The sequence below is a fragment of the Diceros bicornis genome, chromosome 18, assembly GCF_020826845.1.
Source record: "Diceros bicornis minor isolate mBicDic1 chromosome 18, mDicBic1.mat.cur, whole genome shotgun sequence".
Classification (NCBI taxonomy): domain Eukaryota; kingdom Metazoa; phylum Chordata; class Mammalia; order Perissodactyla; family Rhinocerotidae; genus Diceros; species Diceros bicornis.
In genome coordinates this window covers 2,691,913-2,708,710 of record NC_080757.1, presented here as the reverse complement: position 1 = coordinate 2,708,710, position 16,798 = coordinate 2,691,913, and the positions used below count along the sequence as shown (strand labels likewise).

Below are 16,798 nucleotides of genomic sequence, written 5' to 3'. Positions count from 1 at the left end.
ACTCCAAAACAAAACTAACAAAAGTTATTTTTTAACATGGTCTAGACAGGTAATTAGAAGCAAAGGATAAATGCAAATATGAAAACATGTAAACTGGTGGCTAAAAAAGACGTACTTTCTGCTTGATTTGCCTTGACAACCTCTGGTTGATAGGCCTGTAGTTTCTCCTGGGGCAGTGCAGGTGAACTGGCAGGGCTTATCACCTCAATAGCATCGCTAGGTGTTTCATACCGGTGAGAAGATACTTTAAAAAAAGAAAAGAATCTTTTAAAACTAATCCTCTGAAAAGTTTCAAAAGTCCAAGTTCTTCAAACCTATTTGTTGCATATTTCATTTTTTATTCTCAGAAATGTTCAGTGGCACCCCAGGTTAATGATAAAAAATGACAAGCCCAAAAGACTGGTATCAAAGGTCCATAAGTGCTGCCTTGGTGTTCCTAATCTCAGTAGGGTACAGGATTTTCTGAAATTTTGTAAGCTCTAAGACCTTTAGGTGAGGCAGAATAGAGAACAGACTTGTGACATTCTTTTGGCAGCTGGAAAAGAAAATCACCAGGAAACATTCATCAGAAGAGATTAAACAAATGAGAGAGTAGATTCTCAACAGTTCATTGTTTCCAATAATTTCAATTCTGTGGGACAGTCACCTCTTAGAAAAACTTTGAGGCTACAAAGCTGCTTCATTGCTATCATGATTTTAAAGCTACAGATTAAGTAACACTATATAATGAATCAAATCACTGGAGTACTACTGACAAAAATTAAATAATCTTTTAGCAACATGTTACATTGTGAAAATAAACAGAAATGGTAAGGAATGTGCGAAGAGAAGCAAATTCACTCTGTTGGCAGAAAGGGAGGATGCCCACATTAGAGAAGGGCCCCCTCTAAAATGCAGTTCCCAAGAAAACTGAGGGTCTATGCAGTAGGTAGCTTTTCACAGTCCTGCCATGGCCTCAGAGCTGAGGATGGGCGAGAGGCAGATGTAACCACCAGTTCAGGAACATTCTGACTTTAGTGCTCTTTGCATTTACAGGCTGCACCGAAGAATGTGAGAAAACTGCCAGAGGGCCTGAGTGTGATCAGTCAATGGGTCATGGACACAGGTATAGCAGGTGGGAATGAACTCTACTATCAGGCCACCAGCTGTTCCTCCAGTACTCAACTGAATAGCCCTTTCCTCCTACCGCCACATCAGGTCATGGAAGTTACAGTTACCTGGGTTCCAGTATGCTCTGAACAGAAACCTGATAAGCGCAATGGAAATTATCTTTGGGTGACTAAAATAAATCACTATATTCAAAGTAATTTATACTACTTTGCAACTTTGGTATCCACGGGTACTCATCTCTTTTTATGTATCCAACATCCTAAATCTGCTTACCACATCCGATATCAGTCAATAGAAAGTCTGATGCTAAATAGTGTTCACACTGCTCATGAAGCCTTCCGGGTAAGGTGAAGGTGCTGTGCTTCACCTTCAGGGGGAGGGAGGCTCTGAAGAGAAAAACTGAAAACCACGCTGAATAACTACAAAGAGCCTGTGGGCTTCATGCAGGTAATTTACCCAGTGATAAAAGAAGACAACCACACTCAGAAACAGGAACACTCAGAAAAGAAACCAGACTTTCTATTTTCAGACCTTCTGAAAGTCAAACTCCTAGAGCAAGGTTTGGTTTTGACGCCAACTGAGAATTGTTATCCAGCAATTAGGGAACTCTGCTACAGCATCCACTAAGCCACATGCTGGATCACCAGGTGTGCTGGTGACTTCCCTCCAAAAGGCCTAGTCAGACAACTATAGATCTTCTTGCTACCAATTTTCTGCATGTATCATACCTATTTTGCAGATTTTCATAATCCCAGGCTAAAGAAAATCTTTTGTCTATATAACTGACTACCAAGCTGCCCCTTTCTCTATAAAAACCTCAGCAATGGGATAGATATTGACCAAAAAAGAACTGCACATTGCATGCCACTCCACAAGATATAATTTTTTCATTATCTCCAACTCGACTCAATTTCATTAATGGAAATAACAGAGAGGTTGGTTAAATTACTTCAAGTATTAGCAGATACTTGTTTAAATACCTGCTTATTCCTTCAGGAATTCTATACAGAATTTAGGCAATAGTTAAAAATAAAGTAACTTTTCTAGCATTTTACTGTAGATTTGTGAATTCTTACAGACTTACAGGGTAAACCTCCAAGTGACTAAGCAGACTTGATCAAAATCCAACTTGCAAGAAAGGTGCAATGTAAATACCAATTACTAAGAAATAAGGTGGTCTCACTTTTAAAAAATTTGTATTTTAGAAAAAAGGACATTAAGAGGCTTTGGGGTGTTGGCCTAAATACTGAACCACATCCTAGAAAAAGCTTCTTGAAAAACTAGGTTTCAGTAGCCCAGAGCTTGATGATATATCTGTCACCTTTCAGACACCTGAAAATGTTAATAAGCTCTGCCCTCTACCAACTTTCCAACTTTAACTCTATAAAGAGCATGGTTTTCTCATGGAAAATACCTTAATAGGTATACTTAAGAAACTCTGATATTTAAATAATCATAAAAATAGTAGAAGAGACATTTTTGCACTACCAACCCACAAAACCTTTCTATTACATTTACTATGAAGATTAGGATTTTCTTTATACAAAATTGTTCTGCTTTACCTAAAGAATAAAGTAATTCTTTACTTAGATATCATATTGCAAAACTCAGATTGAGATACATACAGCTACTAGAAGAGTCTGAACTTTGAGAGCCACGTTCCCTTGCATCCTTGTCCGAGGCAATTTGCCGGGTGATGATCACGTCTATGAAGTTAGCTGCAGTAATGGTAGTCTTCCCTCGGGTCCTTAGCTCTTCCTCATATCTGGATTTTGGAGGAGGCCCTTTATCTTTCCCAGCCTCAGAATAAACTACTGAAGAATGAGGCTGGGGCTTGCCACTTGGAAAGGCTGAAGAAGTGTACAGACACTGAACAGATCTCTTCTCCACCTCCAGGGTTTTCTGCTCTAGCTGCTGCTGTTCACTAACTGCTGCTGACCTGCTTCTCAAATTTTCTTCTAACCTGGCAGCTTCATGCTTACTCTCTTTTGTTTTGGAAACATCCATCTGTGGGGCAGAAGCTGCGGCATCCACAAGAGCAGCCAGGGCATCCGCAGCAGTGTTGTAACGGGAGGCTGGCAGGCCTTGGCTTATAGAAGGGCCCCCAGCAGGCAGTGGCCTGTAAATAAAACCAAACCACAACTCTGTGAAGGAAAGACTCTTTATTGGGGGGTGTGGTGGGGAGACAGAAGGATAAACTGCAACAACAACAAAAAATGCTGAGCAGGTAGAAAATCATTACTAAAACTATTGCAGTCACAAATTAAAATGTGTGTATGCAAGAGGCTGGGATTTTTTGTCAAAATGTATACAACAGACTTACATGATTCGTAGCTGAGCGCTTGGATCCAAAGGTGTGATTACACTGGTTCCATTGGTTCCCTGGAAAACGCTGGGTCTTTGCTGCAACATGGTCTCCTGAGCTCTGACTGAAGGGGACGGCGAGCGAACATATCCATGACTGCCAGGTCGGCCGGGCTGTTCTGAGCCTGTGGGGACCAAAAAAAAAAAGAAAGAAAGACAAGCCATAAGGAAGCAGCTAGAGAAAGCAACATTTAGGGACTGTTAAGAACCTTGATATCCCACGTTCTGGCCTTTCTAGGAATATGTTCTATAAGAGTTGCTCAATAAAGATGCAAGAAAACCATACTGAAAACATCAGCCATATTTACTATCATTTCCATTTTGGTGACAAGTTTCTACCTTGATTCCAGCGAGAAACAAAAAGGTCAAAAATGAAGTACTAATACAAATCAGATAAAGTTCATCTCTCAGACTTTTCCTCAAACTCTGGTGTGTTTATCATTTCCAAAACCAAATTCAGTACAACTTGCTAAGTAGCGTAATGAAAATAACATACTCCTACTACACTAGGGCTTGAGGCCGTTTCATTCAACCAGTTCTTCCTGCTCCACTCCTTTACTGCCCTCCACCGGGAACTGTTTCCCTCAGCAAGCTCTCTGATGGGAAATCCTTCTCACCGCCCTCCCCAAAAGCTCAGCTCCACTAACTACACTTCTTCAATGTTTGAGAAATTTTTGTTAATTTAACCTTAGCTCTCCCATAACAAAGCCACAACTTGGACTTGGTCAGAACTACTTCACTCAGAAGATCTCAAATTCTCACATTCCCTCTGTAATCACTTTCTTCTCTAACTCTTCTCGTTCTGTGTCCTGACTTGGACTTTCTAACTTGTTCTTGCCCTCATCAGAGCTAGCAATTTTAGCATACACCCCTATTCTCACAGCAGGTTCCACCTAGGGCAGCCTTTTCAGAAGTTCTCTCCCTTCTGACCATACATCAGCTTGTATGAGTATTTCTCTAGGGGATATTCCTAGAAGTGAAATTGCTATTTAAATTCTTATATCTCCAACAAGGTTATCCCTATTTTACACTGCCACTGACAATGTATGAGAGGCAGAGTTTCTTCAGACACTTAAACACAGAATATTTATCAACCGTTTAAATGTCTGATGGAGAAAAATGGTATTTTATTGTCTTAAATCTGCATGTTATTCATCAATGGGATCACAAGCATTTTTAAAATATAGTTCCTACCAAAGTTATGTATCATTTGCACTCAGCTTTCTTTAATTAAATCAATTTCCATGGTTTTATACAGTCGACACATAATCAGTATTGTGGTGCTACCTCACAATTCTTAAAGCATTTCCTATGGTCAGACACATCAATTTTTTTATTATATACAGAAAATAGGTTACATCTAAATGTCTTCAAGCTTTGCAACCATTGAATTGTTTAAGAGAAATCCTCACAAATGATATTTCTAGGTCAAATATGATGACTAGCTTTTGGCTCCTTTTCTGTTTGTCTCCCATGACCATCTCAATGTGACAACCTCCTCACACCAGGCCCTTCGGTTCTGCACCTACCTCTCTGACCATGTCTCTGGTTCCCTTTGCCTCCATCTATTCCATCCCTCCGAGTAACATCTAAGGATTGACCTACTCCTCTCTTCACACACTTGTCCCTTGGAAATCTCATTCAAGCCAGAGTTTCAACTCTTACAGATGACTCCTAAGTCACCATCTCCAAGCTCTGTCTTTTCTTCTAAGTGCCAGACCTGTATATCTGACAATATGGACATGGTAAATGGTTTGATTTCACTGACAGAAGCAGAATATGAAAAGACAAGTATACCATGGATAAGAACAAATGTTCCAAAGACATGTCAGATTAAGTACGTCCAAAATAAAAATCATTATCTCTTTGCTTTCACTAATCCTGCTCTATCGTAGCTGCAGACCAATCTTGTTTCTTGTCTCTTCTCACTCCCCAAATCCAGTTATTGTCAAGTCCTTTGGATTCACCTTAACAATATTCTTCCAAGAGTTCTCTTCTGGCCAGTCCCAGTGTCAGCCTATCTCAGGCAGTCATTACAACACATATCAACTATTGACACAGTCTTACTGTCCTCCTGGCACCACGCCATGCCCATCTTCAGGGTTCTAATCCATCTCATGCCACTCTTGTACAAATGCCCCTCTGATCATGTCACTTGCCTCCTGCACTGAACGGCAGCACGTCACTTGTAATTCAAAATGTCACACAACCTTCTAACCATATTTTCCGTTCTTCCTTTATAATTTTATTTATTTATTTTTTTCCCCCAAAGCCCCAGTAGATAGTTGTATGTCATAGCTGCACGTCCTTCTAGTTGCTGTATGTGGGACGCGGCCTCAGCATGGCCAGAGAAGCAGTGCGTCGGTGCGCGCCCAGGATCCTAACCCAGGCCACCAGCAGCCAAGCGCACTCACTTAACCGCTAAGCCACGGGGCCGGCCCTCCATTCTTCCTTTAAACTCCAGCGTAACAACACATATGTCACCATGTCTAGGAGCCTTTCCTTGGGGTGCTTTCAGCTTTAATGACCTCTGTACCCAGCAGCATCTTCAGGCCCAGCTGTAGCCAACCACTGGGGCCAAATCAAAATGGCAGCTTCATCAAGAAAACTTCACGTTCCTGTTTAAAATGTGTCTCTGCACCATTTCAACTTCTATAGCACTTTAACCTGTACTTCACTTAAGGCATGTAATTACTTTCTGTCTTATAATTCTTGTTTGTAAGATCACCTTGTCATCCCCCACAACAATAAGCACAATGCCCCATCATACTAGATTACCAAGAAATGTCTACAGAATGAACAAAGCCATTCCACTCACCCGGCCGAAGGTAGAGGTCTGAGGAAGCGGCAGCAATCCGCTCCCGCTCCTTCTCTCGCTCCCGTTCACGTTCTCTTTCAGCACTTGCAGCTGCTGCAAGGTGTGTTGAATGTCCTGTAAACACATAAATCTGCAACTTGAAGACAAAACTATCAACTGGTCAGGTACATCAAACAATTTTTAGATTTATCTTAAGTGACTGAAAATTTTTCAAAAAGCTCCAAATTTGAGACGTAGGAAGTTTATTTTATTAAGAGTCTTGGATGACAACTGGAACATAACACAAGCTTTTAGGGTATTTCTAGACCAGTGACAGATGGCATATAGGAACTATTACTAAATATTAAATGAAGAAGAGCAGACCAAATGGGAAAGAAGTGCCCAAAATACCTTCAAAGGCTATGCTGTAAACACTTGAGCACGCTGGTCATATCAGAGAGGTGTGTAACTGTAGATTCTTACCTGGAGACACAGAAGCAGAGTTGTATGGCCGGGGAGGGAAAGTAATCTGTGTACCAGGAATATAAGTGATTCTGTCCATGGGAGGAGTACTTGTTCCCCCTGGATGAGGCACTAAAATTGCTGGAGGCATATTGGTCAGGTCAATGATTCCTGCTCAAAAGACAAATACAATAAAATTATGTTAAGTTTATGTTACTCGAAAGATAAGGAACTATACAGGGCTCTTTTACTTTTTCTCTCTATAACCCAATGATACTTTGTATACAGTATAAATAAAAATGTTTAAGATCATATTACTTTGTAAGACTTTCTTTAAATCTAGAGAAGGATAGGAAATACTGTGCCCCATACCAGTAACCTAAAAGCATGGATAGATTAAAGAGAGACAGCAAAGTGGTAAAACGATTTCAAATACCTAGCATACTGATTTAGTTAGTTAGTTCGGTGTTCACCAAAACACCCCATCTTGATACATTACTTTGTTTGCCTTCAAGGGCTAAAGGATATGGCTTTCTTTTCTTTCCTTCCATCATTCATTCAACAAATACTTATTGAGTACTAGGAAACCCTGGGTACATACAATAAATTATATGAAATCTGAACTGCAAAGACACACACCCCTTGTTGCTGGGTACGGGAGACCCAACTGCTGCTCTCGTGGAGAGAGTCCTCTGGCCACATCGGGGCGCAAGTTCACTTGCATCTGCTGTGAGGTAATGTAGTCATTTAGGATTGTCTGTCTTGTGTTCTCCATTGCATAAAGCTGATACTGACTTGGGTAACCTGGAGTTGGTGAAAGCTGTCTCTGAAACAGGTAGGCAGCAGCTGCTGATTGAGAGAATGAGAGAAAGGCATTTAGCTTAGTATGGATGAAATTCATTTGCTAAACATCACTCACAGGAAAAGTAAGAAAAAACCATCTGTTGAGCTAATTGCACATGCAATTTTTATTTAGTGTGGGGCTGGGGGCACTATAGGGATTAAGGTGGATTCATTCTATACCTTGATATATCAGCAATATGAAATATACATTCTAATGTCAAATGTAATGGAAAAGGGAAAGGAGTAACTAGACAAAATGTGAGTATTAACTTTTTTACCAGTAGAACAGTAGCTAAAAAAATTTTCAAGTAGTTTCATTTTCAATCGTTGCTATGTAACTTCATTATATTTTTACCTGAAGTCTCCAAGAGCTGTGTTTGAAAATAAAACTATTTTTGTAGTACTGATCATCCAGTACAACCAAATGGAAATATATGTGAAAACACTTTGTGACAAATAGTAACTTTACTTTCCTGGCAGTGAAAAAGATTAGTCTAGGAGCATTTAATTAGTGCATGTGTTTAGAGCAGAGACTAGCAAACTTTTTCTGTAAAGGGCCAGATAGTAAATTTTTAGGCTGCGTAGACCACATGGTCTCAGACACCCCTACTCAACTCTGCTACTGTAGCATGAAAGCAGACAGACAAAATATAAACAAATGGGCGTGGCTGTGTTCTAATAAAACTTTATTTACGCCAACAGGTAGCAACAAAATTTGGCCCTGGTAGTTTGGCAACCCTAGAGCATGACACAAGATGTTAGGAAGGGGTAGGTATAGTAAAAAGCAGAAGATAATGTCTCTATCCTCAAAACATTTATAATCCAGCTCAAGCTCCAAACTGACAAGCAAATGAAACTGCTATAAAATAAAGGACTATGATAAACACTAAATGAAAGTACAAACATTCAATTTTGTCTGAGAACTTGAGTGTACTATTATATATATACATATGTTCTCCCTAGAAAAACAAATGTTAAGTTTTCTGGAATGTCTGCGTCATCTTCCTCTAGAACTCCCAGCCAGGTAAGTCTGTCAGCTGACTCTGTGGGAACTTGTGCCTCAGTTTTGGGAAACAGTCCTTGAAGAACTAGGTGTGGGCTCCTCTAAAACTTAATGTTGTCAAACAATTTGATGGCATTGATACAGCTTTCAGATAAAATATTTTCTACAGGCTACTTGCTACTGTGAAATGTAAATAACCCTTAGAAATCTTAGTATTTGTAAAGAAAATACTGGTAAAGAAAATCGCTTCCCTAAGGACCAAGCTGAAACACAAGTGCTCTGTGTTCCAGTTTCAACTTGAAGGATATAATGAGCAAGCAATTTAGGATACAGGGGTATGAGCAGAAAACACATTTATTGAGTGAGGCTCAGCAGGCAAGAGGAGCAGGGACCGGGACCCTGGAGGACAGGGTGGAGCCGGCACAGAAGGGGGTCACGACACCCAGCAGAGACTCTCCACCAACCTGCTGACGGGACTCCTTTCCCTTTGTAGAGCAAGCTGCCCTGTGCCCCTGGCAGGCAGCATCACTGTGCCAGTGAAGACTGCTCTCTAGAAAACCTACTCACTTCTGCACCTACTAGAACTATGTTTATCCACCGTCAGTGGAGTCTGTTCAAAAGTTCCTTCCAGCTATGCTTGCTACTATAATTATGTAACTTAAAGAAATAATCAGTAAATCGATGAGAAAAGAATGAAAAGAGTGGTTTCTCTGGAATCGAAGTTGACTCTTTTGGAAAGGCTCAATACAGAAGTTGAATCAGTTATGGGCTAGACAATTTTAAAAGACTGGGAAAAAATCTAGAGGGATTCTATATTTAGGTTGCTTTGAAGTGATTTAAAATTCTAGCTTCAGGGCCGGCTCCGTAGCTTGGCGGTTAAGTGCGCGCGCTCTGATGCTGGCGGCCCGGGTTCGGATCCCGGGCGTGCCCCGAGGCACCACTTCTCCGTCCAACCCAAGGCCGAGTCCCACGTACAGCAACTAGAAGGATGTGAACCTATGACATGCAACTATCTACTGGGGCTTTGGGGGGAAAAAAATGAATAAATAAAATCTTTAAAAAAAAAAAAAAAAAATTCTAGCTTCACTTAAAAAACCAAAGCTGGAAATGTATCATTTACATAAGAAAGACAATGGTGAGGTTTACTCAGTGGACCTTGGCCTTACATCAGAACACTGGCAAATGAGTATCTATGTTGTAAATTAAAATGTTTAAGGTATGCCTGTGTCATTTAAAAATAACTGTCACATTAACCTACCTTTTCAATCAGCTTAACCAAATGCCAACCGATTAGAGGGTTTTTCATATACCTATTATTTTTAATTCTTTAACAGGTGCTGGTAATATTTTGTTTCTTGATTTGGGTGCTGGTAACATGGGGGTGTACAGTTTGTGAAAATTCACTGAGCTGTATACTAATGATGTGTGCATATTGTACTTTAATAAATAGAAAGTTTAAAAAGTCATACAGGCATATTATTTCTTTGCCATAAATTATCAATACACACTGTGCTTACCAGGATCCAGAGCCCTGTGAAACGGCATGGCTGGATCCAAATGCGTGGGAAGATGGCTCCGATAAACCTCTCCTGTGGTGCTGCCCCTATGATGGGGATCAAAAGGGCTGTGGCTTACTACAGGGTCCACCCCAGGTACTGGGGACTTTGCTGGTATGCTTTCCCTCTGGGTAGGGGTCAGTGTCGATTTTCTTTCATGATTGGTAGACTTGCTAGAAGTAACTGTAACTGGAAAAAAAAGAGCCAACACCACCAATTCTTAAGAAAACTTGCTTAATATGATCATATTTATCCATTTCTCAACCACTCAAATACAGACTATATTCATACAATATTTTGATCTTCTCTTTCCACTAAACATTTAACATTCAATCTTGCAAAATATGCCACAGTGAAGAACTAGGAGAAATTTTTGAGATTTGGAGATTACCACCTTTTGGATCATAGCACCAGCATTTTACCACCTAATGCTAAGATTAAAAATGAAGTTCAACACGCCTCTTTAAATGCCATTATAAATGATTTTTCCTTATGACTTGAACATTCTAAATTCTTTTGATCCCACACATACCAAATCTCAACTTCCTCTCTTTGCGCCTATATTACCCAGCCTCCTTGCTGCCCATCAGTCATTAAGCTATACTATTTTTCCTTGCTCTGTACTTCACAAACACTTTCTCATTACCTCACCAACATCAATCTCCCCCCTACTCCAGCCTCTTCTTTTCTAAACCATGTTATTCAGAAAGGTTAGATTATCCCACCAATGCCTATCATATCCAAACACTTATTGGCCATCACCCTCAACTGTTTTAATAATTGTGGTAAAACAGAACATAAAATTTACCATTTTAGTCATTTTAAAGGGTACAATTCAGTAGCACTAATACACTTTACAATGTTGTGCAACCATTACCACCATCTAATTATTAACATTTTTATAATATCTACTTTGCCATGATCATACAAATTTGACTGTCAAAACCAAGAAATCATGCTGGTTTATTACATTCCCCTCCAAGACCCAACCTGCTCAAATATGGAGTGCCTTTTTGCTCCACAGGGCAATTCTTCAAAACTAGAGCCAAAGGTCTCAACTCACCACCCTATCCAATAAGCAGGCACTTCCCTTTTCTCCTCTCTCTGTGCTACTCCTCTCCCACTGCCTAACACACTCTTCACCTTTACAACTCTTGTTGTGCCCAGGACCTTGTAGACATGAGCCCTCAACAAATATATACTGCAATGAAATTTTAAATGATAAGTGGATACATTTTTAAGGGCCTTAGACTGTTTCAGGGACAACCTGGTAAAAATCAATGCCTCTTACCTCACTGATGTACCTGCCAGCAGTGTAAACCCCAAGAAGGTGTGGGGTTATGATGATAACGACAACCGTAATAGTTCACATTTATTGAGTCCTTCATAATACTAGGCACTATTCGTTTCTTTTAAAGTCCTTTAAATATATTACCTCATTTTATCTTCCCAACAGTCGAGTGAGGTAGGTCTTAATATTACATGACCGTTTTAGGGATGAGGAAACTAAGGCACAGAAAAGTTAAGTAACTTGGCCAAGTTCATGCAGTAGGAAAAACCTTAATTCAAGCCTAAGCAGTCTTGCTTCAGAGCCTAAATTTTCAACTACCACAACAGGCTGCTGCTGAAGCAACAGCTGTCAAAACTGACTTTCAAACACCATATAGAATTAGGTGATAAATATACACTCTAAAAATATACTTATTCTAGAGCATTTCTGAACTCCACCATACTCCGCACTTGATTAAAATATGAGGTATTTTACCTACAATTATGCCTACAGGCATTCCTCAGAGATATTGCAGGTTTAGGTCCAGACCCCTGCAATGAAGTGAGTCACAAGAATTTCTTGGTTTCCCAATGCATAAAAAAGCCTATATGTAGTCTATTAATTGTGCAATAGCATTATGTCTAAAAAAACAATGTATATACCTTAATTAAAAAGCTTTTTTGCTAAAAAATGCTAACCAACATCTGAGCCTTCAGTGAGTCATAATCTTTTTGCTGGTGGAGGGTCTTGTAAAAAATGCAATATCTGTGAAGCGCAATAAAGCATAGCAAAATAAAACGAGGTATGCCTGTACTTTTAATGTGGTAGCCTTCCATAGCCGTAGTATCAAGCATAACCTACATGTCTTGTGACAATCTAAAGCTAACAATTCAACATTTACTATTGGGGCTGGCCCAGTGACGCAGTGGTTAAGTTTGCGCATTCCACTTTGGCAGCCCGGGGTTTGCTGGTTTGGATCCTGGGCACGGACCTACTCACCACTCATCAAGCCATGCTGAGGCGGCATCCCACACAGAGCAACTAGAAGGATGTAGAACTATGACATACAACTATCTACTGGGCCTTTGGGGAGAAAAAAGGAAAAAAGAAGGAAGATTGGCAACAAATGTTAGCTCAGGGCCAATCTTCTTCTTCAAAAAAGAAAAAAAGATTAAAAAAAGAGTTTCTTTAAAAAAAAACATTTACTATTTGCCAGAGGTGAAAAAGCACAATAGAAACGATCAGACAAGGATACAAGAGTAACATACCATCAGAAGTTCTGTTCATCATGGGTGAGCCTCTGGACATGGTGTTTTGATAACTCACAGGTGTCCGCCGTGCACTAGTGTCATCATAAATCCCTGGGCTCAGCTGTGCTTTGGGAGCATCATGAAGTGTTGACCTAAGAACGGAGGGGCCAGAGCTTACCACTGATGTATGCCGGGAACGCACTGGCTCGCCTGCTTTCACATCCTCATATTTTCCCCGTTCTACCACTTTTATGTTCTCTGGCACGATTTCCAGTGGAGGCATTCCACGGGGTAGTTTGCTAGGCCCCGTGATTAAGGATTTGACATTGTGTTTGATGGCAGATTGACCTGAGTTGCTGTCAAACTTTATTGGTGTACCCTAAAGGGAAAGAAACAAACATTACAGTAGCCCAAGGCATCTGAATATTTTTCTATCTCAGGTCTACGTTTAGCTCATGGCAATTATAGTTTGCTGTAGTAGTCTTTACTGTCTGTGTGGATGTCTCAATCACAAGTCCACAGACCCTGAGTTGCATACTTTCCCACACCATACACCCCATACTACGGACACAAGAAAAACTAACGATAAAGCACATATAAAATTTTCATGTTTACTTCCAAGAGGTCTGACATCGTAAGAACTACTTATAATTAAGTCGCACTTTGTAAAATGCTCCATAAATATCACAGCCCAAAGTGGAATGGCTGACAAAAAGAACCACAATCTAGTTACCTGGGAGATGGAACCCTCAATTATTGGCCTTGTGCTCTGGACCACTTCCGGAGTTTTTCGGCTTTCCTGAGTTAAAATATCTTGCCGTGGAATCTCATGAATGGAACGCCCCATTTCTTTGATGGTAGTAATGCCATCATATGGTTTTCCTTTGGTAATGGCACCTTCAAATGCTCGTATGGGAGGACTCTCCCTTTTAATCTGTTTGGGATATTTAAGGCCGTCTTCAAAGCTTTCAGTTGTTGCTCTTGGTGTGCCTTCAAAAAAGAATTCAAGAAACATACTTATTAAAATAATTCTGATAGTTGCATAACAATGGCACTGAACCGTATGCTTAAAAATTGTTAAAATGGTAAATTTTGCTACATATATTTTACCACAATTTTAAAAAATCAATGCCTTGCCATCTTGCAGTTTCTAATCAATTTTCTGTTTACAACAGATCCTTAAATAAATATTCATCAATCATTACTTTTTTAGGGTTGTTCAAGATTTAATACATCATTTATCACAATCAGAGAATGATTCTTACATAATGAAGGTGTCTCTATATTCAAAGATCAGGCCAACTATCATCTTCAAATAGAACTATGTAGCTCAGAGACAGAAGAGCTATAATCAAGACTGAAATATCTAATATTTCAAAAGGGAAAATATCTTGAAAAGCAGGTTTCATGCACTGCAAATTAATGTCAAACTATTTTGCCAGTGAGGCAGTCATGAATAAAAGCCAAAATGAGCAAAACGTTTACCCTGCATTATGGAACCAGAAAGCACAGTCCTTTCTTTGAGGTCAGAATGAGGGCTCCCCCTGGGTAATGCTCGGCATATCAGCCCTTTCAAAACAAGAAAGCAATTCAAGTATTAAACATAACGTGTATATCAATTCACATGTACTTTATGCTGTCCTTAAGTATAAATATTTTTGATAAATGCTCTGTAGAAAAAAGGATATTTTAGATTTGTGAACTATTCAGAAGAATATCATGGAAAAAATAAAAGTTGGAAGTACCCAACATGACAGCACTCGTTCCTTTTTAAACCTTTTCCTAAACAGAAAATGGCCACAGAAGACATCTATTATAGGTCAAAAAGAAAAGAAAGACACTCTCAAAGCTCAATCTAAGGTCCCAATGCTTCTTTACCAAGGTGAGAGAAAATACAGAGGGACTGGAAATCACTGTTTAGCCTCAAAATATATCTCTGAGAAAGGGAAAACGTGAAAGATGGATACCTCAAAAATAGGTAAAATATATTAAATGAAACATGCAAATAAAAACGAAAGAGCTGTAAACAACCTCTTAAGTTATACTGCCAATAAATCTGCATCAAGAATTGGAAATAACACCATACAGATTTACCCTAAAGTGAAGTGAGACTTTTTTTTTAATACAGAGAAAATCCAGCTCTTACAAAATTACATTGGACTTCCAAGATTGAGGAGTCCTACCCTGTTTTTAGTCTTTCATCTAGATTAAAATTAAACAGTTGAGGCAAGTTAATATTTAAACAGTGAGTCATAACAAAACAAAACTATCATTAACTGAATGCACGATCAGCAGAAAGATGGACACTTGTCTCCAATCCTCACGCAATGGTAGATACAATCCTTAATTTACAGAAGAAACAGGCACAGAGAAATTCCTAGGAAAGGATGAAGCTGGGATTCATACACATGCCTTTGCTTTATCTATTACATCACTTTATCTACTTCACAATAAAAACAAAGTTATCATAATGAATTTTACATTTGTAAACTCACTTAAAACAAGAAAAATATACAAATTATACGAGCATTCTAATAGTTACCTATAACATGACCATTTATGTTTAATTTTTATTTCTCTCCACTGTCATGTACCACTTGATTTATATATAGATAGGAATATAAATTTAAACTTACATTAATCTTTTATATTAATTATATATTATATATTTTTAAACATTATATATCAATAATACATTGATACATTATATTCATACGTTTCATTTATATATTAATATAAATATAGATTTCAGGTAGAAACAACAGAGACTGAATACAACCTAACTCAACAATGCGAATTTACTATACAAAATTAAATGTATCTAAATAATGTTCTAGAAACATTTTACCCTCTAATGGTGCTGATACAGGAGACTCTCTCATTGACAACCCTTGCTTTATATTTCCTTCCACTGATTCATAGCTTCTTTTTAGACTGATTTCATGAGCTGTTCTCGGACTCCTCGTCCCTTCTCGGGCATTCTTAATATCTGCACAATAAAGAAACAAGAATTGCTCAGACAGAGCCCAAAGCCTATTGTACAGTAAATAAGTTATCTTAATTTCACAGTCTATCTTATAAAAATAATAATATAAACTAGTCTTAACCTACAATACACATCTCTATAGATATTTATAAAAATGTTTTCACTCATTCAAATATATTTATTGAGTGCCAGGCATATGCTAGGCTTGCAGATAAGGTTAACAAATTAAGTCCCTCCCCTCATGAAACTTACTCAATAGTGGCGGATACAGATAAATTAATAGGCAATTACTACAAAGTGCAATAAGCACTAGGAAAAGAGAAGTACCATGTACTATGAGAATGCTGGAAGGGAAACCAACAAAGGTTCTGGTAAGGCTGCCTACAAGAAGTAATGGTTAAGCTGAGAACTGACAGATAAATAGAGTTGCTTAAGTCAAAGGTAGAGGTAGGAAGAGGTGGTACGGGCCGAGGGAACAGTGAGCACAAAGACCCCAAGCCAAGACAGTTTGGTACAGCAAAAGAATTTGAGCTCAGTAAATAGCCAATGTGTAGAGTGGAGCAGACCGAAGAGTGTAGGCAGTAGCAAATGCAAGGGGGCTACAGGAAAAGTGGGAAGGGAACAATCTGAAGAGATAAGCTGGAAACAGATCATGGAGGGATGATTTAAGCCAAGGTAAGGGGCTAACAACAATCTTAAAGGCAACGAAGAGTGAAGCAGGAAGTGACATGACATACAGTTTTGAATATGGGTTAAGACTGAAGGTGAGGAGATGAGTTAGGCATCTATTGAGTTATCCAGATGAAAGATGATGGTCGTAGTGGGGAATACAAAGAAATGGACGGATTCCAGAGACTTTAGGAGAGAACAGAAACAGCTTAGTGACTGATTGATTGGATATGGAAAGAGAAGAGTCAAGGATGACATCCAGATTTCTGGTTTAGGCAATGTATATTAATATCTTCCCCCGGAAACAAAATGTAAATCGATATACTTCAGAAACACTAAAATAAGAAAGGAGGAAGGAAATAAAGTTACCATGTATTTTGCATCAGGCACCGTGTGCTCACATACTTCATTTCTTTGTATTCGAAGAGAAAGATAGAGCATGACCAATGACTACTCAGATCATAAAAACAGTTGCAAATAAGAACTCA

The 16,798-nt window shown here is 39.0% G+C and overlaps 1 protein-coding gene across 12 annotated transcripts in view; it reads right to left on the bottom strand.

The window, feature by feature from the left end:
* Window positions 1–16,798, bottom strand: part of NCOR1 (nuclear receptor corepressor 1) — a 156,360-nt gene that overhangs the window by 17,227 nt on the left and 122,335 nt on the right. For 9 of the 12 annotated variants that reach the window (XM_058559592.1, XM_058559591.1, XM_058559599.1 and 6 more), the window contains 11 exons: window positions 15,504–15,644; window positions 14,141–14,224; window positions 13,389–13,645; window positions 12,674–13,034; window positions 10,097–10,324; window positions 7,373–7,582; window positions 6,755–6,904; window positions 6,293–6,406; window positions 3,434–3,599; window positions 2,736–3,229; window positions 39–244 (listed from right to left, as the gene is read on the bottom strand). In XM_058559592.1, the coding sequence (XP_058415575.1) occupies window positions 54–244; window positions 2,736–3,229; window positions 3,434–3,599; window positions 6,293–6,406; window positions 6,755–6,904; window positions 7,373–7,582; window positions 10,097–10,324; window positions 12,674–13,034; window positions 13,389–13,645; window positions 14,141–14,224; window positions 15,504–15,644 (2,396 nt within the window). In that variant the 3' untranslated portion in view covers window positions 39–53. Of the gene's footprint in view, window positions 1–38; window positions 245–2,735; window positions 3,230–3,433; window positions 3,600–6,292; window positions 6,407–6,754; window positions 6,905–7,372; window positions 7,583–10,096; window positions 10,325–12,673; window positions 13,035–13,388; window positions 13,646–14,140; window positions 14,225–15,503; window positions 15,645–16,798 lie in introns of those variants that run through there. The other 3 variants (XM_058559604.1, XM_058559602.1, XM_058559595.1) reach the window with 3 other exon arrangements.